The sequence below is a fragment of the Puma concolor genome, chromosome A1, assembly GCF_028749965.1.
Source record: "Puma concolor isolate L17-30 chromosome A1, mPumCon1.1.hap2, whole genome shotgun sequence".
NCBI classification, from domain to species: Eukaryota; Metazoa; Chordata; class Mammalia; order Carnivora; family Felidae; genus Puma; species Puma concolor.
The window spans coordinates 30231309-30258262 of record NC_141667.1 but is presented as its reverse complement, the minus strand read 5'-3'; the positions used below and the strand labels follow the sequence as shown (position 1 = coordinate 30258262).

The following is a 26954-nucleotide window of genomic DNA, read 5'->3' as shown; positions in this document are numbered from 1 at the left end:
ATCACTGGAGAATTCTGAGCAGAAAAGTATAATGAGGGGGTTTTGAGAAAGACTAGAATGGAGGCAGAGATCCTTTGGTGAGCTGTTAAATTCATCTGGCCTGTGAAACAGTGAGAACCTGGGCAGTGTGTGAGAAAGCGAGAGACATTCTGAATAAGCAACTGCTGTCACTAAGTGTATAAAAGAGGAGAAGGAGAAAATGAATGGCTACTTTGTGTTGTTAGACTATAGGAATGAGGATATCCTAGCTCTGATGTCAAATTCGAGAGCACCTGTAGACCAAATGTAATAGTTGAATGTGATGCTGGGGTATATAAATGGCCATATTTAGGATCCAGTTTTTTATAGGAAGTGGAACTTGATGAGAGGTTTAAGCCTGAAAAACAGATGTAAGAGCTTTTATATAATTATATAGTTAAGAATTAGTGCATCTGTTATCACCAAGCAATATGGAAAAAGGGAAAATGCCAAAGAGCAACCTGTGAAATGCCACCCTGTAGAGAGTAAGGGGAGCCTCCCAGTGAGGGACATGGACAAGTAGACTCTGGTGAGGGATTTTCAAGAAGTAGTAAGTGGCTAACAGTTTCACAAGAATCCATAAAGTCAAGAATAAAGATTGAATTTGTTAAGGACATTGGGTACTTTCAATATAATATGAAGAGTAGAAGAAAGCTGGCTGGGGATAGCGATAGGCTCAAGAAGCTGTAAGTAAAGACTACTTAAGAATTCTGATATTAAAAGGAAGTAGAAAAATAAGATAAGAGAAATGAAGTCAAAGATCATTTCAAGATGGGGATAAAGACAAAATCTTTAATGTTTAAAGGAAGAAGAAAAGAAAGTAGGAAAAGTGAGATGGAAAGTACCAGGTTGGGGAGGTGATTCATTCAGGATTGTAATAGCTTCTTAAGTTAGGAAGTGAGAGAAGAAAGGAGAAATGTCAGTAAATGGCATAACACATATAAAGATGGATAATTAAAATGTTTTCCTCTAGTATTCAATATCTAATGTAAATTAAAAAGGAAACAAAATTATTTTTTAGAGTACAGAATTTAGATGCCCTAATGGGTGTTTTCTCTTCCAAAATTGGCATCTTACAAGGATGGATAGTCACTCCCTTACTTCTAATGCTCAAAACCAGCTTAGATTTTCTCCTTTGAAATTGACTTCTGTTTCTTAGCACATTCTTGTGGGTTTTTAAAAAATATTTGTGAGAGAGAGAGCACAAGTGGGGAATGGGGCGGGGTGGGTGGGGGAAGAACAGAGGATCCAAAATGGGCTCCATCCTTATAGCAGAGAGCCCGATGCAGGACTCAAACTCTACAAACTGCAAGATCATGACCTAAGCTGAAATCAAGAGTTGGATGCTTAACGACTGAACCATCCAGGTGCCCTTCTTGTGATTGATCTTAACGGTGGCAAATAATTTACTCACTGAAAACAGATTTAAGTTTTGGAAATAGCTACAAGATTTCCAGAGGCATTTCTGAGAAATGAGATAGATAATCAGGCTGAGAGTCACTGTTTGGAATTAAAAAAAAAAAAAAAAAAAAGGAGGGGCGCCTGGGTGGCGCAGTCGGTTAAGCGTCCGACTTCAGCCGGGTCACGATCTCGCGGTCCGTGAGTTCGAGCCCCGCGTCGGGCTCTGGGCTGATGGCTCAGAGCCTGGAGCCTGTTTCTGATTCTGTGTCTCCCTCTCTGCCCCTCCCCCGTTCATATTCTGTCTCTCTCTGTCCCAAAAATAAGTAAACGTTGAAAAATAAAAAAAATTAAAAAAAAAAGGAACTGTGATTTTCAAGGAATAAAGCTGATCTGTGTGTTCAGTAAATTATGAAGGCAGTCTCATAGAAGAGTTCCAAAACTGGTTTGAAAATGAACTAAGGATCAAATCATCCTGTGTAACTACTATGAAAAGTTATTTATTTGGATATAACACTTTTCTGCCCTTTGATAAAAGGAATCAGAAAAGAAATTTATAGTTATGATCTCATGGTTCAGGAGTTTGAGCCCTGCATCGGGATCCTCTGGTCCCCCCGCCGCCGCCCCTCCTCACTTGCACTCTCTCTCTCTCTCAAAAATAAAACATCTTAAAAAGTTAGATATTCTCCCAAATGTATTACTTTTAGACCACCAGAGCTTTTTTGTTTTTTGTTTTAGTAAATTGCACTTCAGTATTTTAAACTGTGTAGTAAGCAAAGGACCGTACTTCCTAAAGTATATTATTCCGAATACTCTGGATAGAAAAGCAATAATCTGAAAACGCAGAGAGTATTCACTACCAAATAGCTTATTCAAGAGGAGGATAAGAATACTACACATACGTATCTTTAAACCTATTTGGAGGTTTAAATATATTTCAATTTCTGGTTATATAATTTCTAAATCGGATTAATAGATGAAAGTAAAAAGATAACTGATGTAAAATTTTTATTAATAATGTTTCTTTTTTTAGGTGTGAATAACAGTGATGAGTTATTCGAGAGGTAAATATCTTAAGAATTAATTCACAATTTTACTTGAAGTTGGGCATAAACTGAGTGGAAAACTTTGTTGTTCATGTGTATGTGAGCTGCTACACTACATATTTTTTCATGGACTCTAGAAATATAATTAATTTTCACTGAGAATGGAATGTTTTAAGAAGCTGAGGTTTACTATATTACATCCTTTACTGTTTTAGCATAAGGAATTAGAATATAATAGACTGCATTTGCTACATTTCTTTAACTGCCTATATATTCAGCAGACAGGACGGGTAGAACTGATCTCCTGAGCCTTATGTTCACTTTTTTAAGAGCCCCTAAGAAGTCACCAATTATTAATGATTAGACTTTTGCACTGAGGATTACTGGAAAGTAGAAGGAACATTAGTTCTAGGTTTATGATTTTGGTGTTTGTTTATGCTCTTGGAAGGCATAGTTTTACATGTTCATTTTTTAAACTTTACATGTTCATTTTTGATTAATGTAATTAAGTTATAGATACTGACTTATATTTCTCAAATTGCATTTGAAAATGAAGTATTTCAGTAGACCCACTCCAGATGACTGGATTGACTGATATTGCCGACATTATTGAGGACCTTATAACAAAAGATGGAGTTTCCAGTGAAGAGCTCGGTTTAACAGAACAACAAGCTAAGACTATCTCCAGGTAATAATTGAATAATTCATTTTTAACCCATTTAAAATGTTTATGGTTCAAGAATATGGTTCAAAATTAATCATATTTTATTTTATTTTTAATTTTTTTAATGTTTATTTTTGAGAGAGAGAGAGCAAGCAAGCATGAGTGGGGAGGGTCAGAGGGAGAGGGCGAGAGAGAATCTGAAGCAGGCTCCACGCTGCCAGTGCAGAGCCCCATGTGGGGCTCAAACCCACAGACCATGATATCATGACCTGAGCTGAAATCAGGAGTTGGTGGCTCAGCTGACTGAGCCACACAGGTATCCGCAAAATTTGCCATATTTTAATGTGCTGTTTGTGTGCCACTCCTTCCTTTTCCCAACAGTAGACAGACTTGTGTATTTATTTATTTTATTTTATTTTTTTTCAACGTTTTTATTTATTTGTGGGACAGAGAGAGACAGAGCATGAACGGGGGAGGGGCAGAGAGAGAGGGAGACACAGAATCGGAAACAGGCTCCAGGCTCTGAGCCATCAGCCCAGAGCCTGACGCGGGGCTCGAACCCACGGACCGCGAGATCGTGACCTGGCTGAAGTCGGACGCTTAACCGACTGCGCCACCCAGGCGCCCCCAGACTTGTGTATTTAATACAGCAGCACATCTGTATCCTCTGAGTTTTCCCAAGGTCTCATCACTTTATTTTTGTTGTCATTATTATATTTTAATTTATTTATTTTGATGTTTTTAAAAATTTCATTATAGGGGCGCCTGGGTGACGCAGTCGGTTAAGCGTCCGACTTCAGCCAGGTCACGATCTCGCGGTCCGTGAGTTCGAGCCCCGCGTCGGGCTCTGGGCTGATGGCTCAGAGCCTGGAGCCTGTTTCCCATTCTGTGTCTCCCTCTCTCTCTGCCCCTCCCCCGTTCATGCTCTGTCTCTCTCTGTCCCAAAAATAAATAAACGTTGAAAAAAATTTCATTATAGTAACAGAGAGTGTTAGTTTTGGACATACAATACAGTGATCCAGCAATTCTATACATTACTCAGTGCTCATCGAGACAAATGTACTCTTAATCCCCATCACTTCTTTTCACCCATCCCCCACCCACCTCCCCTCCGGTAACCATCAGTTTGTTTTATAGTTGAGAGTCTGTTTTTTGGCTTGTCTCTTTTTTTTTCTTTGTTCATTTGTTTTTCTGAAATTCCACATATGAGTGAAAACATAGGGTATTTGTCTTTCTCTGACTTACTTCACTTAGCATTATACTCTCTAGCTCTATCCATATTGTAAATGGCAAGATTTTCTTCTTTTTTTATGGCCGAGTAATATTCTACTCTATGTATGTGTGTGTATGTATGTGTGTATATATACACACATCCATTCATCTGTTGGTGGATACTTCTTTATCCATTCATCTATTGATGGACACTTGGGCTGCTTCCTTAATTTGGCTATTGTAAATAATGCTGCAGTAAACATAGGGGTGCATATATCCCTTTGAATTTTTGTATTCTTTGGGTAAATACCTAGTAGTAGAATTATTGGAGCATAGGATAGTTCTATTTTTAATTTTTTGAAGAACTTCCATACTGTTTTCCACAGTGGCTGCACCAGTTTGCATTCCTACCAGCAGTGTATGAAGGTTCCTTTTTCTCCACATACTTGTCAACACTTGTTATTTTCTGTGTTTTTTTATTTTAGCCACTCTGACAGGGGTAAGGTGATATCATAATGTGGTTTTGATTTGTACTTGCCTGATGATGAGTGATGTTGAGCATCTTTTCGTGTGTCTGCTTGCCATCTGTTTCTTTGGAGAAATGTCTGTTCATGTCTTCTGCCCATTTTTTAATTGGATATTTGGTTTATTTGGTGTTCAGTTGTGTAAGTTCTTTACATACTTTGGATACTAACCCTTTATCAGATATGTCATTTGCAAATATCTTCTCCCATTCAGTATGTTATCTTTTAGTTTCGTTGATTGTTTCCTTTGTTGTGCAGAAGATTTGTATTTCAATGTAGTCCTAATAGTTTGTTTTTCTTTTTGTTTTCCTTGCCTCAGGAAACATATCTAGAAAAATGTTGCTATGGCTGATGTCAGAGAAATTATGGCCTGTGCTCTCCTCTAGGATTTTTGTAGTTTCAGGTCTCACATTTGGGTCCTTAATCCATTTTGAGTTTAATTTTTTTGTATGGTGTAAGAAAGTGGTTCAGTTTCATTCTTTTGCATGTTGCTGTCCAGTTTTCCCAACACAATTTGTTGAAGAGACTGTCTTTTCCATTGCATATTCTTTCCTTCTGTGTTGCAGACTAATTGACTATATAATAGTGTGTTTATTTCCAGGCTCCCTATTCTGTTCCCGTGTGCTTTGTGTCTGTTTTTGTACTTGTGCAAAACAAGTTTAGTGCAGGTTGGTAGTATATCTTGAAATCTGGGATTGTGATACCTCCACTTTTGTTCTCCATACACATTGTGGGGTTATTTGTTCTAGTTCTGTCTGTGAAAAATGCTGTTGGTATTTTGATAGGGATCGCATTAAATCTATAGATTGCTTTGGGTAATAGGGACATTTTAATGGTATTTGCTCTCCCAATCCATGAGCATGGAATATCTTTTCATTTGTTTTTGTCATCTTTAATTTCTTTCATCAGTGTTTTATGGCTTTCAGAGTACATATCTTTCACCTCCTCAGTTAGGTTTATTCTCAGTTATTTTATTATTTTTGGTGCAATTGTAAATGGGATTATTTTCTTAATTTTTCTTTCTGCTGCTTCATTATTAGTGTATACAAATGCAGTGAATTTCTTTATATTGATTTTGTGTCCTGCAACCTTAGTGAATTCAATGATCAGTTTTAGTAGTTTTTGTTGGAGTCTTTAGGGTTTTCTATGTATAGGATCAGGTCATCTGCAAATAGTGAAAGTTTTATTTCTTCCTTACCAATCTGGATGCCTTTTATTCCTTTTTCTTGTATGGTTGTGTGGCTAGGACTTCCAGTACTGTGAAGTGAATTACAGTGGTGAGAGTGGACATCTTGTCTTGTTCTTGATATTAGGTGAAAAGCTCTCAAATTTTTTACCATTCAGTATGATGTTAGCTGTGTGTTTTTCATATATGACCTTTATTATGTTGAGGTATGCTCCCTCTAAATTACCTGCTTTGTTGAAGGTATATATCATGAATAGATGTACTTTGTCAAATGTTTTTTTCTGCATCTGTTAAAATGATCATATGGTTTTTATCCTTTCTCGTGTTGATGTGATGTATCATGTTGATTGATTTGCAAATATTGAACCACACTTGCATACTGCATACTGGAAATAAGTCCCACTTAATCAAGGTGAATGATATTTTTTTTTAAATTTTTTTTAATGTTTATTTATTTTTGAGACAGAGAGAGACAGAGCATGAATGGGGGAGGGGCAGAGAGAGAGGGAGACAGATCGGAAGCAGGCTCCAGGCTCTGAGCCATCAGCCCAGAGCCCGACGCGGGGCTCGAACTCACGAACTGTGAGATCATGACCTGAGCTGAAGTCGGACGCTCAACCGACTGAGCCACCCAGGCGCCCCTGGTGAATGATATTTTTAACGTGTTGTTGGATTTGGTTTGCTAATATTTTGTTTAGGATTTTTTCATTTGTGTTCATCAGAGATAATTGGCCTATAGTCGCTTTTTTTGTAGTGTCTTTGTCTGGTTTTGGTATCAAGGTAATGCTGGCCTCATAGAATTAATTTGGAAGCTTTCCTTCCTCTTCTATTTTTTGGAATAGTTTGAGAAGCATAGATGTTAACTCTTCTCTACATGTTTGGTTGAATTCAGCTGTGAAGCTGTCTGGTCCTGGACATTTTTTGGGAGGTTTTTTGATTATTGATTCAATTTAATTGCTGGTAATTAATCTGTTCAAATTTTCTGGTGGTTCCTGCCTCAGTTTTGGGAGGTTGTTTCTCAGAATTTTTCCATTTCTTCTAGATTGTCCAATTTGTTGGCATATAATTTTCCATTATATTCTCTTACAATCCTTTCTATTTCTATGGTGTTGGTTGTTATTTGTTATTTCTCCTCTTTCATTTCTGATTTTGTTTGAGTCTTCTGTTTTTTCTTTTCTTTTCTTTTTCTTTCTTTTTTTTTTTTTTTTTTTGGTTGGGTCTGGCTAAAGGCTTATCTATTTTGTTGATATTTTTAAAGAACCAGCTTCTGGTTTCATTGATCTGTTCTGTTGGTTTTTTAGTTCCTATTTATTTATCCCTACTCCAATCTTTATTATTTCTTTTCTTCTACTAGGTTTGGGTTTTGTTTGTTCTCCTTTTTCTAGCTCCTAAGGTTAATTGTTTATTTGAGATTTTTCTTGCTTTTTGAGATAGGCTTGTATTGCTGTAAACTTTCATCTCGGAATAACTTTTGCTGTATCCCAAAGATTTTTCACCATCGTGTTTTCATTTTCATATATCTCTATGTATTTTTTAATTTCCTCTTTGATTTCTTGGTTGACTCATTTGTTGTTTGAAAGCATATTATTTAACTTCTATGTATTTATGCTTTTTCCAGATTTTTTCTTGTAGTTTATTTCTAGTTTCATAACACTGTGGTCAGAAAAGATGCATGGTATAACTTTGATCTTTTTGAATTTAAGACTTCTTTTGTGGCCTAATATGTGATATATCCTGTAGAATGTTCCATGTGTACTTGAAAAGAATGTGTATTCTGTTTTAGGATGGGATGTTTTGAATATATCTGTTAGATCCATCTGGGTCCATTGTGTCTTTCAGAGTCACTGTTTCTTTGTTGATTTTCTGGTTGGATGATCTATCCACTAAAGTCCCCTACTATTATTGTATTAGTATCAATTACTTCCTTTATGTTTGTTATTAGATGCTTTATGTATTTGGGTGCTTTCGTGTTGGATGCATAAATATTTACAATTGTTATATCTCCTTCCCTTCCCTTCTTCCTATAAAAGGATTCTTCCCTTTATGATTATGTAATGACCTTCTTTGTCTCTTGTTACAGTACTTTTTTTTTTTTTAACATTTATTCATTTTTGAGACACAGAGACAGAGTGCTAGTTGGGGAGGGGCAGAGCGAGGTGAGACACAGAATCTGAAGCAGGCTCCAGGCTCTGAGCTGTCATCACAGAGCCTGACGCTGGGCTCAAACCCACAAACCACGAGATCATGACCTGAGCCAAAGTCAGATGCTTAACTGACTGAGCCACCCAGATGCCCCTACAGTCTTTTTTAAAAATGTTTATTTATTTATTTTAAGAGAGACAGCATGTGAGAAGGAGAGGAGCAGAGAGAAAGAGAGAGAGAGAATTCCAAGCAGGCTCCATGCTGTCAGTACAGAGCCAAACCGGGGCTAACTATGAGATCATGACCTGAGCCGAAGTCAGGAGTCAGATGCTTAACTGATTGAGTCACTCAGGTGCTACTATAATCTTTGTTTTAAAGTCTATTTTGTCCAATATAAGTATTGCTACCCCAGCTTTTTTCTTACTTCCATTTGCATGGTAAATGTTTCTCCATCCCTTCATTTTCAATCTGCTTAGGCCTGAAATGAGTCTCTTATAGTCTCATATACATGGGTCTTGCTTTTTATCCATTCTATCACCCTATATTTTTTGATTGGAGCATTTAGTCCGTTTACATACCAAGTAGTTATTGATAGGTATGTACTTATTGCCATTTTGTTAATTGTTTTATGGTTGTGTTTGTACTTTTCTGTTCCTTTCTTCTCTTGCTCTCTTTTCTCATGGTGTGCTAGCTTTCTTTAGTGATATTCTTGGATTCCTTTCTCCTTGTTTTTTACAACAGTATTACTGGTTTTTGATTTGTGCTTATCACTTAGTCTGTATATAACATCTTATTCATATAGCAGTCTATATGAAGTTGATGGTTGCTTAAGTTTGAACCCATTCTTTACTCTTCTCCCCACCCCCAATATTTTAGGTACATTGTGTCATACTTTACATCCTTCTTTTTGTGAGTTCCTTGACTAATTTTTATACATATATGTATTTTTATTACTTTTGTGTTGCCTGCTTTTCTTACTTGTACTTATGATTTTTTTGTTTGTTTGTTTCCACTCAAAGAGTCTCGTTTGACATTTCTTATGGGGAGTTTTAGTGGTCATGAATTCTTTTAGCTTTTGCCTAGGAAGCTCTTTATCTCTCCTTCTATTGCTAATGATAGCCTTGCTGGATAAAGTATTCTTGGCTGCAGATTTTTTCTACTTTGAATAGATCATGACACTCCTTTTCTGACCCAAAAATTTTCTGCTGAAAAATCAGCTGATTGCCTTATGAGGTTTCCCTTGTATGTAACTGTTTTCTTATCTCTTGCTGCTTTTAAAATTCTCTGTCATTTTTTGCCATTTTAATTATTATGTGTCTTGGTGTGGACCTCCTTGGGTTGATTTTGTTGGGTTATCTCTGTGCCTACTGGATCTGTATTTGTTTCCCTCCCCAGATTCAGGAAGTTTTCAGGTATTATTTTCTTGAAATAAAATTTTGGTCCCCTTTTCTCTGTCTTCTCCTTCTGGGATCCCTATAATGAAAATGCTATTATACTTGATGGTGTTGCTGAGACCCTGACACTGGTTTCATTTTGTATTATTTTTTTTCTCTCACCTGTTCAGCTTGATTGCTTTCTATTACTCTGTCCTCCAGGTTGCTGATCCATTTCTCTACTTCCTCTTGTCTACTATTCATTCCATCCAGTTTATTTTTAATTTCAATTATTGATTTCTCATCTCTGGTTCTTTTTATGTTTTCTATCTCTTTGTTAAGGGTCTCATTGGTGTCCTTCACTCTTTTTTCAGTGAGTAACTATATGACCATTACTTTAAGTTCTCTATTAAACATATTACTTATGTCTGTTTTGCTTAGGCCTCTTTCTGCAGTTTTTGTCCTGTTCTTTCATTTGGGACATATTCCTCTGTCTCCTCATTTTGTCTAACTCTCTGTAACTGTTTCTGTGTGTTAGGGAAGTCATCTATGTCTCCTGCTCTTGCAAGTAGTGGCCATATGAAGAAGTGGTCCTGTATTGCCCTGCAGTGCAGTGTTCCCTCTTCACCAGAACCTGGCACTTCAGGGTATCTCCTCTGTGTGTCGCATGTGCCCTGTTATTGTGGCTGAGCCACTTTTTCCTTCAGTCTGTTGTCTACATTGGCTCTCTCTGCCTGCTGTGGACAGGGTTTGATTCCTGTGTTGTAAGTGGGCCAGTCTGGGGCTGCCTTGGGCTTGAGTTGAGTCACTCCCAGGTGTTTGCCAGAGATGCAGTAGCACCGAACAGCAGGGCACGTTCCCTGTCCTGCTCCCTGAGAAGCTTTTTATGTGGGCGGGCCCTGCAGTCAACCGAGATGTCTACCTCACGTCCACTGCTGGTACCACAGTCTGAGTGTTGCGTGTGGTTATTTTTCCTTCTCCCTGGGGCAAGAGTCACTGTGGTGTTGGCTCCTGTTGGGGCTGCTTGTTTTGCCAGGCTTGTGGCAGTTTTGGATGGGCTGTGACCGAGAGCATATCAGTGGGGGTGAGTCCACAGGACACGTTGGGGCAGGACGTGTGCCGTTATCATGATTTGTGTGGGTTTGCCGTTGGAGGACAGCTGGAGTCGAGTCCTGGCTGGAGGGTAAGGGTCCACAGGAAAACATGGGGGTGGGTGCACCGTTAGCATGTTAGAAAGGGAGTGTCAGTGTTGCGCTAGTTCCCACAGGATTCCCTGTGTCTAGACTGGGGGGGTGGGGGATGGATGGTGCGTTCCAGCTCTTTTGTTCTTGAACTCTCCCAAAGATCTTTGCCCCTCCAGCACAGTCTCTGAGATTAGTAAATAAACCTCCCTCCCCTATGCCTCAGGTATTTTTCAAACTGTTGCTTCCATGCTGTATCCTGCAGGGCTGTTTCTTGTGCTGTCTCTTTAAGGGCAGGGGCTCCGTTCACCTTAGGTTCAGAGAAGCACATGCAGTAAATTCCAAGGGAAACCAGGCACAAGTTTGCAAGTATCCTCTCCCGGTGCAGTCACAACAGGACACACTTAATTCCTCCAGCAACAGGTTGTGACTACACATGTGAGACAATGTCCACCAAGGAAGCTCATTTAGAGACTTAGTTCCCAGAGATTTTCTTTGGGGCTGGTTGGGTAGGCAGCCTCTGCCTGGCACATACCGAATCCATATTTCCAGAAGGAAAAGCAGGTGTTCAGTATAAATCACATCGTTTGTACCTGTGACCCACCTTCCATCTAGGAAGACATTCTCCTCCCATGCTGGGTGATGAGTCTGCCCCATACCCCTATCTCACACCACCTGGTTTCTTGGACCACTCTCAGTACTACTTGTGTCGGTTCGTATCATCTGAGAAGTAGAAGCCAACGTGAGATTAGATGTGCAAGACATTTATTGGGAGAAAGCCTGTGAGGAGAAAGGGGGAAAAACACAGAAGTCAGAGGAAGCATCAGACCACATTGTAGCTGTGATCCAACCCTGTGAAGGAGAGAGGGAGGGGGAAGGGGAGAGGGTTGAGTAAGTAAAATCTGAGTACAGTGTTGTTCCAGGAAAGTTTCAGCTGGGTCAGTGGTGAGGTGTCAAGCCAGAGTTGCCCACCAGAGGAGTTCTGTGTCTTGCAGGAATGGGCCGGTCATAACATCCCTGCTGTGCTCAGTCATTAGCTCAGGCCAGCCCATGGGAAGTATGGCATGGGCATGAGTTTGAGGCTGGATTCACAAGGGCAGCTGTTTTAAAGTCAGCTCTGTATATAAGTTTTAGAAGTGATTGAGATAATCCAGGAATAGATGATGGGTGAAGAAGCCCAAAACAGAACGTTTAATCATTTTTCTTTCTTTCTTTATTTTAGAGAGAGCAAGAGTGGGGAAGAAGGGCAAAGGGAGAGAGGGAGAGGGAGGGAGGAAATAGAGAGAGAGAGAGAGAGAGAGAGAGAGAGAGAGAGAGAATGAATGAATGAATCCTGTTCAGGCTCCACGCTTAGCATCAACCCTGATGGGGGTTTGATCCCACGACCTGGGATCATGACCTGAGCCGAAATCAAGAGTCGGTCTCTCAACCAACTGAGCCACCCAGGTGTCCCCCAAAAGAGAACCTTTAAAGACATTAAATTGAAGTCGTGAGCAGAGAAGAAAGGAGCCAGCATAGGAAGCTGCACAGTGTTTTCAGAGTTAAAATAAGATGGCCCAAGTAAGAGAGAGTTTAAAGCAGAAAATAAAAGCCAGTTTATTAAATGTTATAGAGAAGTCCACAGGAGGAAGAGGCTGTTGGTGAGCTCTGAGATCATTTTCAGTGGATTTCAGGGAACAGGATGGAGCAAACTGATAGAGATCTTAATGTATCCTACTTTTGAGAATGGGCAAAATCTTTCCAAATAGGGGTGCCTGGCTGGCTCAGTCAGTGATGCATACATACGACCCTTGATCTGAGAGTTATAAGTTCAAGCCCCATTTTGGGTGTAGAGGTCACTTAAAAATAAACAAAATATCTTGGGCCACCTAGGTGTCTCAGTTGGTTAATTGTCCAACTCTTGATTTCTGCTCAGGTCATGATATCACGGTTCTGAGTTCGAGCCCCACATGGGGCTCTGTGCTGACAATGGAGAGCCTCCTCCTCTATCTCTCTGCCCCTCCCCTGCTCATACTCGCTCTCTGTCTCTCTCTCAAAAATAAATAAGTAAACATTAAAAAGTCTTTCCATAGAAACAGTATTTAGTTGTGATACTACTTGTATCCATAAAAAATTTAAAATCAAGTGATATCCTGACTGTGAAATTTCTCAGAATTCAGCATTCTTCTGGTAGACCAACACAAAGACCTGAGAAGGAGAGAAGAGAAATTCAAATGTGGATGAAAAGAAAACGAAAGGAAAGAATGGCGGAATACTTAAATGAGCTGGCGGAAAAGAGAGGGCAAGAACATGATCCTTTCTGCCCCAGGAGCAATCCAGTAAGTTTGTAAAATCAAGGGCAATGGAATTGCCACAGAATATGTGTAGTTTTTCCCTGGAAATTAGTCAAGGAAAGGATTAACAGACAGAAAGGATTATTAGAACAGAAATGTTACCATTTTACTTAAGTCAGAAAATGTTAAGAAATTACCTTAACAAAATGTAGCAAGGTATTCTACAAACCGAGTCCTCTTGAAGTATTTTAAATATTTTTTTTTACCCCAGGTTAATTATGGCTGTGGCTAATTTGGCCAAATGAAGATGTTGAGTGATTAGGTGACCAGTTGGAGCTATTCCCTTAATTTTCAATGAGAGTTAATAGCAGTTGAACAACTGACTGTGTGTATAGTAAAGCCATTTTAAAAATCAGTCTTCTGGGGCGCCTGGGTGGCGCAGTCGGTTAAGCGTCCGACTTCAGCCAGGTCACGATCTCGCGGTCCGGGAGTTCGAGCCCCGCGTCAGGCTCTGGGCTGATGGCTCGGAGCCTGGAGCCTGTTTCCGATTCTGTGTCTCCCTCTCTCTCTCTGCCCCTGCCCCGTTCATGCTCTGTCTCTCTCTGTCACAAAAATAAATAAACGTTGAAAAAAAAAAATTTTTTAAAAAAAAATAAATAAATAAAAAAATAAAAAAAAAAATCAGTCTTCTGGGGTGCCTGGGTAGCTTGGTCTGTTAAGCATCTAGCTCTTGATGTTGGTTCAGGTCATGATCTCACGGTTTGTGAGCCCTGTGTTGGGCTCTGCACTGACAGCGTGGAGCCTGCCTGTCCTCTGCTCGATCTCTCTCCCTCTCTCAAATAAACTTAGAACAAAGTTATAAAAATCAATTTTCTATCCATAAGTTATCTACAAAAAATAAAGTGTAAGGTCCAGTCACGTACCAAGGGTACAGTGGTGTGGTGTGTGTGTTTGTGTGCGTGTATGTGTGCGTTTCAGCTAGCCTTTATCAACATTTATTTACTGAGCCTTGACTGTGGACATCACCGTTTTCTTCAGAAGTTGAGATAAAGCAATTTTACTTTATAATCTGAAATATCATAATAGTACTTAATTTTTTCAGCATCATTAGGGAAATAACGTTCTATAAAAGTATATTTTCCAGATAAGGCTGTCACATTTAAGCACCAAATGGTGCAAAAGTAGGTGAACTATATGAAGTGCATAATTTACTTAACTTATGTCTGCAGAAGTCATGTCAATGTTAATATATAACATTTCTTCTGTTGATAGTTTTAGGGACCTGGTAATGACCTTCGGGCTACTGAGGTACATGACTAGAATCTTTTTTTTTTTTTTTTTGCATTTTATCTATCTATCTATCTATCTACCTACCTACCTACCTACCTACCTACCTACCTATCTATCTATCTATGTATTTAGTTAGAGACAGCATGAGCAGGGGAGGGGCAGAGAGAAAATCCCAAGCAGGCTTTATGTTGTCAGCACAGAGCCCTATGTGGAGTTTGAACTCAACAAACCACAAAATCACAACCTGAGCTGAAACCAGGAGTTGGACGTTTAACTGACTGAGCCACCCAGATGCCCCATGACTAGAATCTTAAAGCGCATGTGTTTGTGTGTTCCTCCACCCCATGGGGGTGGGTTCTGATATCACCCTCTCTGTGGATCAAGTAAATACCAAAGATAGTTAGAATTGTGCCCAAATTTAGAATAAATTAACTCTGAGGGCACTGGGACTGCTTGGTTCATAGACTTTGTGACCTCTCCATCATGACTACAGACACCTATTTATTTTTAGCTTCTATTTAGGTTAAGGTATGGGATTAGTGAGGGGTTAATATAATTAAAAATGTCATTTGAATTTATATCAGAAATTAATAAGACCTTTAATTTGTTACTGACTACTTCCATGCAGGACCTACAGAGAGTGAATCCACTTCTATGTACACATTTTTATATACACAATTGTTTGTAAAAGGACTAGACTTCATTAGTAACTCAACAGTAATTCTTAATGTTCTGGAATAAGATGTATGTAGCTGACATTTGCCAATTGCTTCATGATGCATAAGTTTTGAAGAGCTTACAAGTCACAGTGAACGCACTACAGTAGGTTTCTGGTAAACATTTTAAAACATCAGAATGATGGCTTTCAAGGTCTGACTCCTTTCTGCTTTATCAAGCAAGGTCTTTGTGAGATTAATCACAAGACTGAGCATGAAGAGTATGTGTCTCCATCCTTTAAATGCTCTTGTTTTCAATTTTAAACGCAGCAGATAATGTATTTTCTCAAAAGGAGAGAACTTTAATTTAGCTACTAAAATAGATTTTGCATATCACGTATTAAACCAGATTTTGATTACATGATGCTTTAACATTTTTCACATTTTGTGCTGGGATAGGAAGCTTCATCAAATAGGACAGTGTTTTTGCACTGTTTCCTAAATAGCAAAAATATGTTTTAACCTCCTATTAAAATTGATTAGTGGAATTTTCATGTTTTCCGTGGGTCATAATGGCTTAATTATTTGCACTCAGCAATAATGAACTAACTGGGTATTTGTTATGCAGTTTTACATGACTTCAAGAGAAATCAGGCTAAGAGCGAAGATGAAGGATGAAAAAGACAGGTGAGCTGGCTAGTGGTGCACGAGTGTTTTCTCTAACTTGCTCACCCGAGGCCTGGACAGTGTCATAGGAATTCCAGTTTTCGCAGTAGTCCCTGTTTGTCCATAAACAGAAAATTATGGGTGATAACTCCAGGGAAAATAATTAGACTCCACTAGCCTTTTTCAGGAATCTGCTTTCAAATATTATTTATCCCATTGAATTTTTGTGACTTCCATTCCTACCATTCTCTCCCTCTCCCAATCCAGATATGTGCATTTTGAAAATACCCAAAAGGCCATACAGATACCTTTACTAAAACTACCTAAGGGTTTTAAGAAATCTGAAATATGAATTTGCATTTGAAAAGCTTTGAAAAACACAAATGCTAGGTGATCTCAAACATCATGTTCCCTCCAGAAGAATGAACTGAAAATTAATCTTTTATTAAATATTGTTTAATTCTTTGTTTGAAGATTGCTACTCTCTGACCACTATAATCGTCGAATCTCACAAGCGTACAGTCTGATGAATGAATTGTTATCTGAATCAGTACAACTACCAACTACTGCACAGAAACCATTGCTTAACAGACCCAGAACTGCTCACATTTCCAGACAGCAATGTTCTCTTTCTCCAAGAAGGTAAGACAAATTTTGGCAAGTCATTCAACGTGATTATGTCATGTCAGGCATTATAAGAAGAAACTCAGTGCTTTTGTAAACCAAGTTCTGTATATTTGTACCTACCCTGCTCAGAAAAATGATAATCAAGTAAAGAAAAAAATGGTCCTATAATTACGAGGTCTGTATAAGCTTATAGAAAGAATCACCAAGGAAAAAGACAAAAATGGCATTAAATCTCTAAGATATAATAACACTTCAGCATACCTAATACAATTTTGATATCCATTCAGTTATTTCCTTCTTTTCTGTAATTTTTAATATTTCCTTCTGTAATTTGCCTCCTAATTGCTCTCCTGTTTCTCCACTTGGCCCCATTCTTGCAGAAGCAGTCCCCAAAAGCTTATCACTTCTTCTCTGCTGTCTCTTACAGCACAAACCCAGGCCTAATCATGTCACTTGTGGTGTAGGATTTGGGGTCTACTCAAAATACCAGAGACTCCCTTGAAATATTTTCTTGAATAAAACAGGGTATTAAATACATAAATAGCTGCCAATAAGCAATTTGAAATGGACAAACGGATAAGCAGAAATAACTTCTTTGAAAAAAAATGAAGCTTGAGGTATGAGACATGGAGAATATTTTGTTGAGAACTGTTATAACACTAAATGTATCACTGAAGTACAGAATAAGCAATGTCAGGTGAATGTATTAATCTGAGCTAGAATTTGGGCTTTTTGAAATGTAGTGATTTGGGATTTAAGGAACATAATAATTATATAATTTCTACTTTAGAGAATATCAACATGGTCACAGTATTCCAATAAATCAACCTGGAAAATTCAGATATATATTCAGACCAAGTTGTACCCGAAAGGGAAAAGTTTTTGGACAACCTGAAGGCCCTCCTTGGCCACATGGTAAGGTATTTTAAATTTTGTATAATTTTGTATTCCTTGGAGGAATAGGTCCTTGTCTCAAAAGTTGGTTTTCATTAGTAAAAGCTATAAATCTTCATGAAAAGCAATTCTTATTTCAGTAGAATGCAAGGGATTGATAAACACTTATCTGTGCTGGGATTTTGTTCTATTGCTTTGAAATAGGAAGACCCCAGGAATCTTACTAAACACATGGCTTTTTTTATAATAGAATCTGATCAGTCAGTATTTTAGATATGACTCATTTGGGAATTTGTTTCTTTTGTGTCTCTGGCTAAACATGTAGGCATTTTTACAAATCTAGTTCTGACAGATATCGGGATGGGTTAGATAGATATCAGGATATCACAGAAGAGGAACACTAAGAGGCTCATATCGAAATATCATGTTTTTACCCTTGGAACATTTGAAGATATAATATCTGTTATTTATTGCTAGCCTTCCTTTAGTTAATTTTTCCATTTTTGGGCTTTGATTACCAGAGTAAAACATACTTATTTTGTGAAATGATTACACATTAAAAATGTATAATCATAGCTAATATGTAGTATAAATGCACACAGCTAAAAATGTATAATAAACCAATGTGCCAGATTTATTTACAACCCTGTGAGACAGGTACTATTTATTATGTTCTCATTTTAAAGATGAGAAAACCCAGGCAGAGAAAATTGAAATAACTGCCTCAGATCAGATAGCTAGGAAGTAGCAGAGCTGGGATTTAAACCTCGTCTGGGTCTGGAGCCTACATACTTAGAACGTATGCTTCATTATGCTGTCTCAGTTTAGAAAACTGAAATTTCCATAAATTCTAATCCTTTTAATAAAACTTAATAGTTTGGTTAACTCTTGCTCTTGATTAACAAGTTATAGTAAGAAAATGCTACGCTTGGGGCACCTTGGTGGCTCAGTCAATTAAGCATCCGACTTTGGTTCAGGTCAGGATCTCAAGTTCATGGGTTCGAGCCCCGCATCTGGTTCTCTGCTGTCAGCACAGAGCCTGCTTCAGATCTTCTGTCTGTCTGTCTCTCTCTCTGTCCCTCTCCCTCTCACTCCCCCACTCATGCTCTCTAAAAAATAAACATAAAAATAAATTCTGCTTTTTGGGGGCGCCTGGGTGGCTCAGTCAGTGAAGTGTCTGACTCTTGATTTTGGCTCAAGTCATGATCTCATCGTTTGTGAGATCGAGCCCCATGTCGGGCTCCATGCTGACATGGAGCTCTTTCTCCCTCTCTTGAAAAAATAAATAAATAGGGGCACCTGGGGGCTCAGTCGGTTAAGTGTCTGCCTTTGGCTCAGGTCATGATCTCACGGTTCGTGGGTTGGAGCCCCGCGGGTTGGAGCCCCGCATCGGGCTCTGTGCTGAGAGCCCAGAGCCTGAAGCCTGTTTCAGATTCTGTGTCTCCCTCTCTCTGCCTCTCCCCTACTCGTGCTGTCTTCCCCTGTCTCAGAAATAAACATTAAAAAATTTTTAAAAAATAGATAAAATAAACTTTAAAAAACTGCTCTTTTTAAACTAAAATTTCAAAATAGTAACCATGTTTTCTTTTTTTAATTTTTATTTTATACCTGATACATTTGCCAAGATTAAATACCCAAGGTTGGCAAGGATCTTAAACTCGAACCCATGGTTTCTTAATATCAAATGGAAAAATCTTGGGTTATATGGAAACGTGTCTGTGTCTTGGACCTGTCCAAGGTCAGGCCTGTATTGTTGCACTGCGCTTGCCTCTGGTCAGCTCACCCGCCCTTGCTGGACCTTGAAGAGGTACTCCTGCTGCTCTGGGTTCAGAAGCCCTCAGTGACCCCACCCCACACAGAGCAGTCCAGAGCTTGTCCCTGGCCTTCGACGCATCCTCCCCTTCGGCCTCCTTAGCCTCCTTTCCCCATTTAATTGGTGCTGCGTGCCAGCTTGTTTTCCAGCCGCCTTCTGTGCTTTGGTGCCCCATTCTTTTGTTGAAATTCTCCCTTACCTTGAATGCCTCACCTCTGCATCTTGGAAGCCATCCCTATCTTAACTCTTTAGTTCTTCTAACCTAATGTCATGAATTTTAACGTCCATAATTTCAGTTTTAAATTGGGGCTGATATTTACCTTGCATGGTGGTTGTGAATATTAGAACTTTTTTTTCCTGTTTTTTTTTTGAGAGAGAGCATGTGCCAGGGTGAGCCATGAGCAGGGAAGGGGCAGAGGGGGAGAGAGAATCTTTTTTTTTCAAACAACTTTTTATTTTTTATTATTTAAAAATGTTTTTTTAATGTTTATTTTTGAGAGAGAGAGAGAGTGTGAGTGGGGCAGGGGCAGAGAGAGAGGGAGACATAGAATCTGAAGCAAGCTCTGAGCTGTCAGCGCAGAGCCGGACATGCGACTCGAATTCACAAACTGAGATCATGACCTAAGTCAAAATCAGAGGGTCAACAGACTGAGCCACCCAGGTGCCCCTTTAACACCTTTTTAAAAAAAAGTATTTATTTTGAGAGAGGGAGTGTATGTGCCCCTGTGACGTGGGGGAGGGGCAGAGAGCTAGCATCCCAAGCAGGCTCCTCATAGTCAGCTTGGAGCCCAATGTGGGACTCTGTTTCACGAACCATGAGATCATGACCTGAGCCAAGATCGAGAGTTGGACGCTTAACTGAGCCCCCCACGCTCCCCTAGAGATAACTCTTTTAGCTACCATTGTAACTGGGTTTTTTTTGTGCTCTGACCCCTCAATCACATGTGCATGCAACACGTCTCATGTTGTAGTTGCTTGTAAACTCATGTCCTATGCTTGACTGTATTTTTTGAGGGTAGCAACACTCTCTTCTTTATCTCGTACTCTCACACTGAACAAATGAAATAATTGAATACTTGGATAAATGAAAACAATGGCTATTTAGCTTTTCTGCCTAAAAATAGCTTTTTATAAACTCCTGTCCGGGAATACCAGTGGGTGGGTATTGCTGATTGCTGTATTTATATCAGAGAAGACCAGTATATGACCAGCTGTTACCCCAGCTCACCTGTCACTTAGCTTCCCCAGAATGTGAGAGACCAAAGCAACTTGAGGGGCTGGTGAACAAGCTGGCTTCTCTCTCCAGGTCGTGCCTACATGTGGCCTCTTCCACACCCAGAACCCAGCCATTTCCCTTGGCCGCATTCAGAGGCTTAGACACCCCGATATTGTGGGGCAGTGGGAGAAACCCATGCATAACTGATCCCAGGTCCTATCCTAGTCAGTGACCCATGTCACCTGGGCCCACGTGGGGCAAGTGCAGTCATTGCACAGATAGGGAGGGAGAGCTCATCAGGATTTTAAAATTCATTATAGCTTATTTTGTGAAAGAAGAGTTGTTCTGAAGATACTGGTGAGTCTTTGTGTTGTTACCTGTCTTGTAAAGCAGTGTGTAATTTCTGGCTAATATCTTCAGCTCTGATTGCAAACTGTTACCCTAAGTGATCGCCCTGCCTTTTTTTTTTTTTTTTTTTTTTTTTGCTTGTTTTATGTTTAGTTTCATCAAAAGCAATATAAAGGCTGTATGATAAGTAACTAAGAAGCATCAAAGGCAGAGTTCTAGCCTGTGGAATCATGCGGGCCTGTATTCATAACCCAGCTCTGCGGCTCACTTTGTGCCCTCAAATATGTTATTTACAACCTATCTTATAGAAGTGTTGAGATAATAAGGAAAGCATTTTGGGACACCTGGGTGGCCCAGTCAGTCGAGTGTCCAATTTTGGCTCAGGTCATGATCTCACAGTGTGTGGGTTTGGGTTCCCGTGTCGGGCTCTGTGCTGACAGCTCGGAGCCTGGAGCCTGCTTCGGATTCTGTGTCTCCCACTCTCTCTGCTCCTCCCTGCTCGTGCTCTCTTACTCTCTAAAGGAGATAGAGAAGTATTTTAAAAAGATATGGAAAGTGCTTTGCATACTATAAATAGTAAATGGTGTTCTTAACCCTAGAACTTTCTTATCATTCTTGATCGTTCTTTCCATACAGTGTAACTTGGCATCCGTCAAGGTGTTTACTGCTAAGAGGCTTATGTGCCTGGCTCTTCCAGTTGTCAGAGAGGGTGTCCAGGCACATTTGCCGTTTTGAAAAAGGACCATGGTTGTGCTGTGAGGGTCCCAAGTTTCAAAGCAGAGTTTTCCTTTCCTTCCTCTGCACTTCTGTTTTGCTTTCTTGGTTCAAATCGACTACCGTGTATCGGGTCCTCTTAGTCACAGGTTTCTGTCCTCAAAGAATTTCTAATACGATATGTATACAGAAGGTTAAAGAAGTTTGCCTGCTTTTCTAGGAACTGCTACTTTTACCACACAGAATAAAGGCGATGGAGCCAAAGTGGCAGTAAGAAAGCCTGTGCTGTCTCCAGTTACCTTCCACAAAGGTAATGGGAAGTAAAGTTCTTTTTCTGTTTTAAGTAGGCTTCGCACCTAGCGGGGAGCCCAACGTGGGACCCGACCCTGAGGTCAAGACCTGGAGCTGAGATCAAGAGTCAGATGCTTAGCCGACCGAGCCACCCAGGCACTTCAAGAATAAAGTTCTTTTTAAAAAATTTTTTTAAAAAGATCTTATTTAGTTTTGAGAGAGAGGGAGAGACAGAGTACGATCAGGGGAGGGGCAGAGAGAGAGGGGGAAACAGAATCTGAAGCGGGCTCCAGGCTCTGAGCTGTCAGTATAGAGCCCGATGCGGGGCTTGAACTCGTGAACCGTGACCTGATCATGACCTGAGACAAAGTCGGATGCTTAATGGACTGAACCACCCAGGTGCCCCACGAATAAGGTTCTCGAACTTAAATTTTTAAAAATCATAAGACAAGGGGTGCCTGGGTGGCTCAGTCAGTTAAGCGTCCTACTCGTGATTTGGGTTCAGGTCATGATCTCATAGGTCGTGAGTTCAAGCCCCATGTCAGGCTTCGCATCGTCTCTCCCTCTCTCTACCCCTCCCCCGCTCAAGTTCGCACTCTCAAAATAAACTTAAAAATTTTCTTAAGTCATAAGACACTCTTAGAAATTTCAAATACAGGGCACCTGGGTGGCTCAGTTGGTTAATTGTCTGACTCTTGGTTTTGGCTCAGGTCATGATCTTGTGGTTTGTGGGTTTGAGCCCTGCCTTAGGCTCTGCACTGTGGAGCCTGCTTGGGATTCTGTCTGTCTCCCCCTCTCTCTCTGCCCCTCCCCTGCGCTCGCTTGCTTGCTCGCTCGCTTGCTTGCTCTCTCAAGATAGACAAACTTTAAAAAAAATTTCAGATACCGATTTCAGAGTGAAGAGTATGGCTGTGTGTGCAGCAGTTCAGAGAATAGGCTGTGGGGTTAGCTTTGTTTGGAACCCTAGTTCACCACTTACTCTTTAGCCCTAGGAAAATTCCTAACCCATCTGTGTAAGCCTCGGTTTTCTCACCAGCAAACTATGTGTTACAATATTGAGAACATACATATTGTGGGCTTAGCACAGTACCGAACATAAAAACAAGTACTCGGGAAGGTGCTATTATCACATGGTCATGCAGCACACAGACTCATAAGTTTGGGGATTCCAAATTAGCTGTGCTCTGATCAGCCAGACAGGGGGTGGTAATGATCTTAAGAATGAAGGTCTAACCCACCATTCACTCCATGTTACTCTTCACCGTTTAAAAGGTATTTTCACTATGCTAAGCGAGATTAGTCAGAGAAAGACAAATATCATATGACTTCACTCATGTGAGTGAAGATACAAAGATACAAAACAGATGAACATAAGGGAAGCAAAAATAATATAAAAACAAGGAGGGGGGCAAAACATAAGAGACTCGTAAACAGAGAACAAACTGAGGGTTGTGGGTGGGGGGATGGGCTAAATGGGTGAGGGGCATTAAGGAAGATACTTGTTGGGATGAGCACTGGGTGTTATTTTTTTTTATTTTTTATTTTTTTTTAATTTAAAGCTAAATTTATTTATTTATTTATTTTTCAATATATGAAATTTATTGTCACATTGGTTTCCATACAACACCCAGTGCTCATCCCAAAAGGTGCCCTCCTCAATACCCATCACCCACCCTCCCCTCCCTCCCACCCCCCATCAACCCTCAGTTTGTTCTCAGTTTTTAAGGGTCTCTTATGCTTTGGCTCTCTCCCACTCTAACCTCTTTTTTTTTTCCTACCCCTCCCCCATGGGTTTCTGTTAAGTTTCTCAGGATCCACATAAGAGTGAAACCATATAGTATCTGTCTTTCTCTGTATGGCTTATTTCACTTAGCACCACACTCTCCAGTTCCATCCACGTTGCTACAAAAGGCCATATTTCATTCTTTCTCATTGCCATGTAGTATTCCATTGTGTATATAAACCACAATTTCTTTATCCATTCATCAGTTGGTGGACATTTAGGCTCTTTCCACAATTTGGCTATTGTTGAGAGTGCTGCTATAAACATTGGGGTACAAGTGCCCCTATGCATCAGTACTCCTGTATCCCTTGGGTAAATTCCTAGTAGTGCTATTACTGGGTCATAGGGTAGGTCTATTTTTAATTTTCTGAGGAACCTCCACACTGCTTTCCAGAGCGGCTGCATCAATTTGCATTCCCACCAACAGTGCAAGAGGGTTCCCGTTTCTCCACATCCTCTCCAGCATCTATAGTCTCCTGATTTGTTCATTTTGGCCACTCTGACTGGCATGAGGTGTTATCTGAGCGTGGTTTTGATTTGTATTTCCCTGATGAGGAGCGACGTTGAGCATCTTTTCATGTGCCTGTTGGCCATCCGGATGTCTTCTTTAGAGAAGTGTCTTTTCATGTTTACTGCCCATTTCTTCACTGGGTTATTTGTTTTTTGGGTGTGGAGTTTGGTGAGCTCTTTATAGATTTTGGATACTAGCCCTTTGTCCGATATGTCATTTGCAAATATCTTTTCCCATTCCGTTGGTTGCCTTTTAGTTTTGTTGGTTGTTTCCTTTGCTGTGCAGAAGCTTTTTATCTTCATAAGGTCCCAGTAATTCATTTTTGCTTTTAATTCCCTTGTCTTTGGGGATGTGTCGAGGAAGAGATTGCTACGGCTGAAGTCAGAGAGGTCTTTTCCTGCTTTCTCCTCTAGGGTTTTGATGGTTTCCTGTCTCACATTCAGGTCCTTTATCCATTTTGAGTTTATTTTTGTGAATGGTGTGAGAAAGTGGTCTAGTTTCAACCTTCTGCATGTTGCTGTCCAGTTCTCCCAGCACCATTTGTTAAAGAGACTGTCTTTTTTCCATTGGATGTTCTTTCCTGCTTTGTCAAAGATGAGTTGGCCATACGTTTGTGGGTCTAGTTCTGGGGTTTCTATTCTATTCCATTGGTCTATGTGTCTGTTTTTGTGCCAATACCATGCTGTCTTGATGATGACAGCTTTGTAGTAGAGGCTAAAGTCTGGGATTGTGATGCCTCCTGCTTTGGTCTTCTTCTTCAAAATTACTTTGGCTATTCGGGGCCTTTTGTGGTTCCATATGAATTTTAGGATTGCTTGTTCTAGTTTCGAGAAGAATGCTGGTGCAATTTTGATTGGGATTGCATTGAATGTGTAGATAGCTTTGGGTAGTATTGACATTTTGACAATATTTATTCTTCCAATCCATGAGCAGGGAATGTCTTTCCGTTTCTTTATATCTTCTTCAATTTCCTTCATAAGCTTTCTATAGTTTTCAGCATACAGATCTTTTACATCTTTGGTTAGATTTATTCCTAGGTATTTTATGCTTCTTGGTGCAATTGTGAATGGGATCAGTTTCTTTATTTGTCTTTCTGTTGCTTCGTGGTTAGTGTATAAGAATGCAACTGATTTCTGTACATTGATTTTGTATCCTGCAACTTTGCTGAATTCATGTATCAGTTCTCGCAGACTTTTGGTGGAGTCTATTGGATTTTCCATGTATAGTATCATGTCATCTGCAAAAAGTGAAAGTTTGACTTCATCTTTGCCAATTTTGATGCCTTTGATTTCCTTTTGTTGTCTGATTGCTGATGCTAGAACTTCCAACACTATGTTAAACAACAGCGGTGAGAGTGGGCATCCCTGTCTTGTTCCTGATCTCAGGGAAAAAGCTCTCAGTTTTTCCCCGTTGTGGATGATGTTAGCTGTGGGCTTTTCATAAATGGCTTTTATGATGTTTAAGTATGTTCCTTCTGTCCCGACTTTCTCAAGGGTTTTTATTAAGAAATTTTGTCAAAGGCCTTTTCTGAATCGATTGACAGGATCATATGGTTCTTATCTTTTCTTTTATTAATGTGATGTATCGTGTTGATTGATTTGCGAATGTTGAACCAGCCCTGCATCCCAGGAATGAATCCCACTTGATCATGGTGAATAATTCTTTTTATATGCTGTTGAATTTGATTTGATTGAGAATTTTTGCATCCATATTCATCAGGGATATTGGCCTGTAGTTCTCTTTTTTTACTGGGTCTCTGTCTGGTTTAGGAATCAAAGTAATACTGGCTTCATAGAATGAGTCTGGAAGTTTTCTTTCCCTTTCTATTTCTTGGAATAGCTTGAGAAGGATAGGTATTATCTCTGCTTTAAACGTCTGGTAGAACTCCCCTGGGAAGCCATCTGGTCCTGGAATCTTATTTGTTGGGAGATTTTTGATAACCGATTCAATTTCTTCGCTGGTTATGGGTCTGTTCAAGCTTTCTATTTCCTCCTGATTGAGTTTTGGAAGCGTGTGGGTGTTTAGGAATTTGTCCATTTCTTCCAGTTTGTCCAGTTTGTTGGCATATAATTTTTCATAGTATTCCCTGATAATTGCTTGTATTTCTGAGGGATTGGTTGTAATAATTCCATTTTCATTCATGATTTTATCTATTTGGGTCATCTCCCTTTTCTTTTTGAGAAGCCTGGCTAGAGGTTTATCAATTTTGTTTATTTTTTCAAAAAACCAACTCTTGGTTTCGTTGATCTGCTCTACAGTTTTTTTAGATTCTATATTGTTTATTTCTGCTCTGATCTTTATTATTTCTCTTCTTATGCTGGGTTTAGGCTGTCTTTGCTGTTCTGCTTCTATTTCCTTTAGGTGTGCTGTTAGATTTTGTATTTGGGACTTTTCTTGTTTCTTGAGATAGGCCTGGATTGCAATGTATTTTCCTCTCAGGACTGACTTCGCTGCATCACAAAGCGTTTGGATTGTTGTATTTTCATTTTCGTTTGTTTCCATATATTTTTAAATTTCTTCTCTAATTGCCTGGTTGACCCACTCATTCTTTAGTAGGGTGTTCTTTAACCTCCATGCTTTTGGAGGTTTTCCAGACTTTTTCCTGTGGTTGATTTCAAGCTTCATAGCATTGTGGTCTGAAAGTATGCATGGTATGATTTCAATTCTTGCATACTTATGAAGGGCTGTTTTGTGACCCAGTATGTGATCTATCTTGGAGAATGTTCCATGTGCACTCGAGAAGAAAGTATATTCTGTTGCTTTGGGATGCAGAGTTCTAAATATATCTGTCAAGTCCATCTGATCCAATGTCTCATTCAGGGCCCTTGTTTCTTTATTTACCGTGTGTCTAGATGATCTGTCCATTTTTGTAAGTGGGGTGTTAAAGTCCCCTGCAATTACCACATTCTTATCAATAAGGTTGCTTATGTTTATGAGTAATTGTTTTATATATTTGGGGGCTCCCGTATTTGGCGCATAGACATTTATAATTGTTAGCTCTTCCTGATGGATAGACCCTGTAATTATTATATAATGCCCTTCTTCATCTCTTTTCACAGCCTTTATTTTTTTTTAATTTTTTTTTTTTCAACGTTTATTTTTGGGACAGAGAGAGACAGAGCATGAAC

The 26954-nt window shown here is 39.6% G+C and overlaps 1 protein-coding gene across 11 annotated transcripts in view; it reads left to right on the top strand.

The window, feature by feature from the left end:
* The window catches only part of CPLANE1 (ciliogenesis and planar polarity effector complex subunit 1), a 144773-nt gene that overhangs the window by 112217 nt on the left and 5602 nt on the right, over positions 1-26954 (top strand). For 9 of the 11 annotated variants that reach the window (XM_086677296.1, XM_086677327.1, XM_086677291.1 and 6 more), the window contains 7 exons: positions 2450-2480; positions 3019-3150; positions 12897-13062; positions 15592-15650; positions 16104-16271; positions 17047-17171; positions 21462-21551. In XM_086677296.1, coding sequence (XP_086533422.1) covers positions 2450-2480; positions 3019-3150; positions 12897-13062; positions 15592-15650; positions 16104-16271; positions 17047-17171; positions 21462-21551 — 771 coding nt within the window. Of the gene's footprint in view, positions 1-2449; positions 2481-3018; positions 3151-12896; positions 13063-15591; positions 15651-16103; positions 16272-17046; positions 17172-21461; positions 21552-26954 lie in introns of those variants that run through there. The other 2 variants (XM_086677305.1, XM_086677323.1) reach the window with 2 other exon arrangements.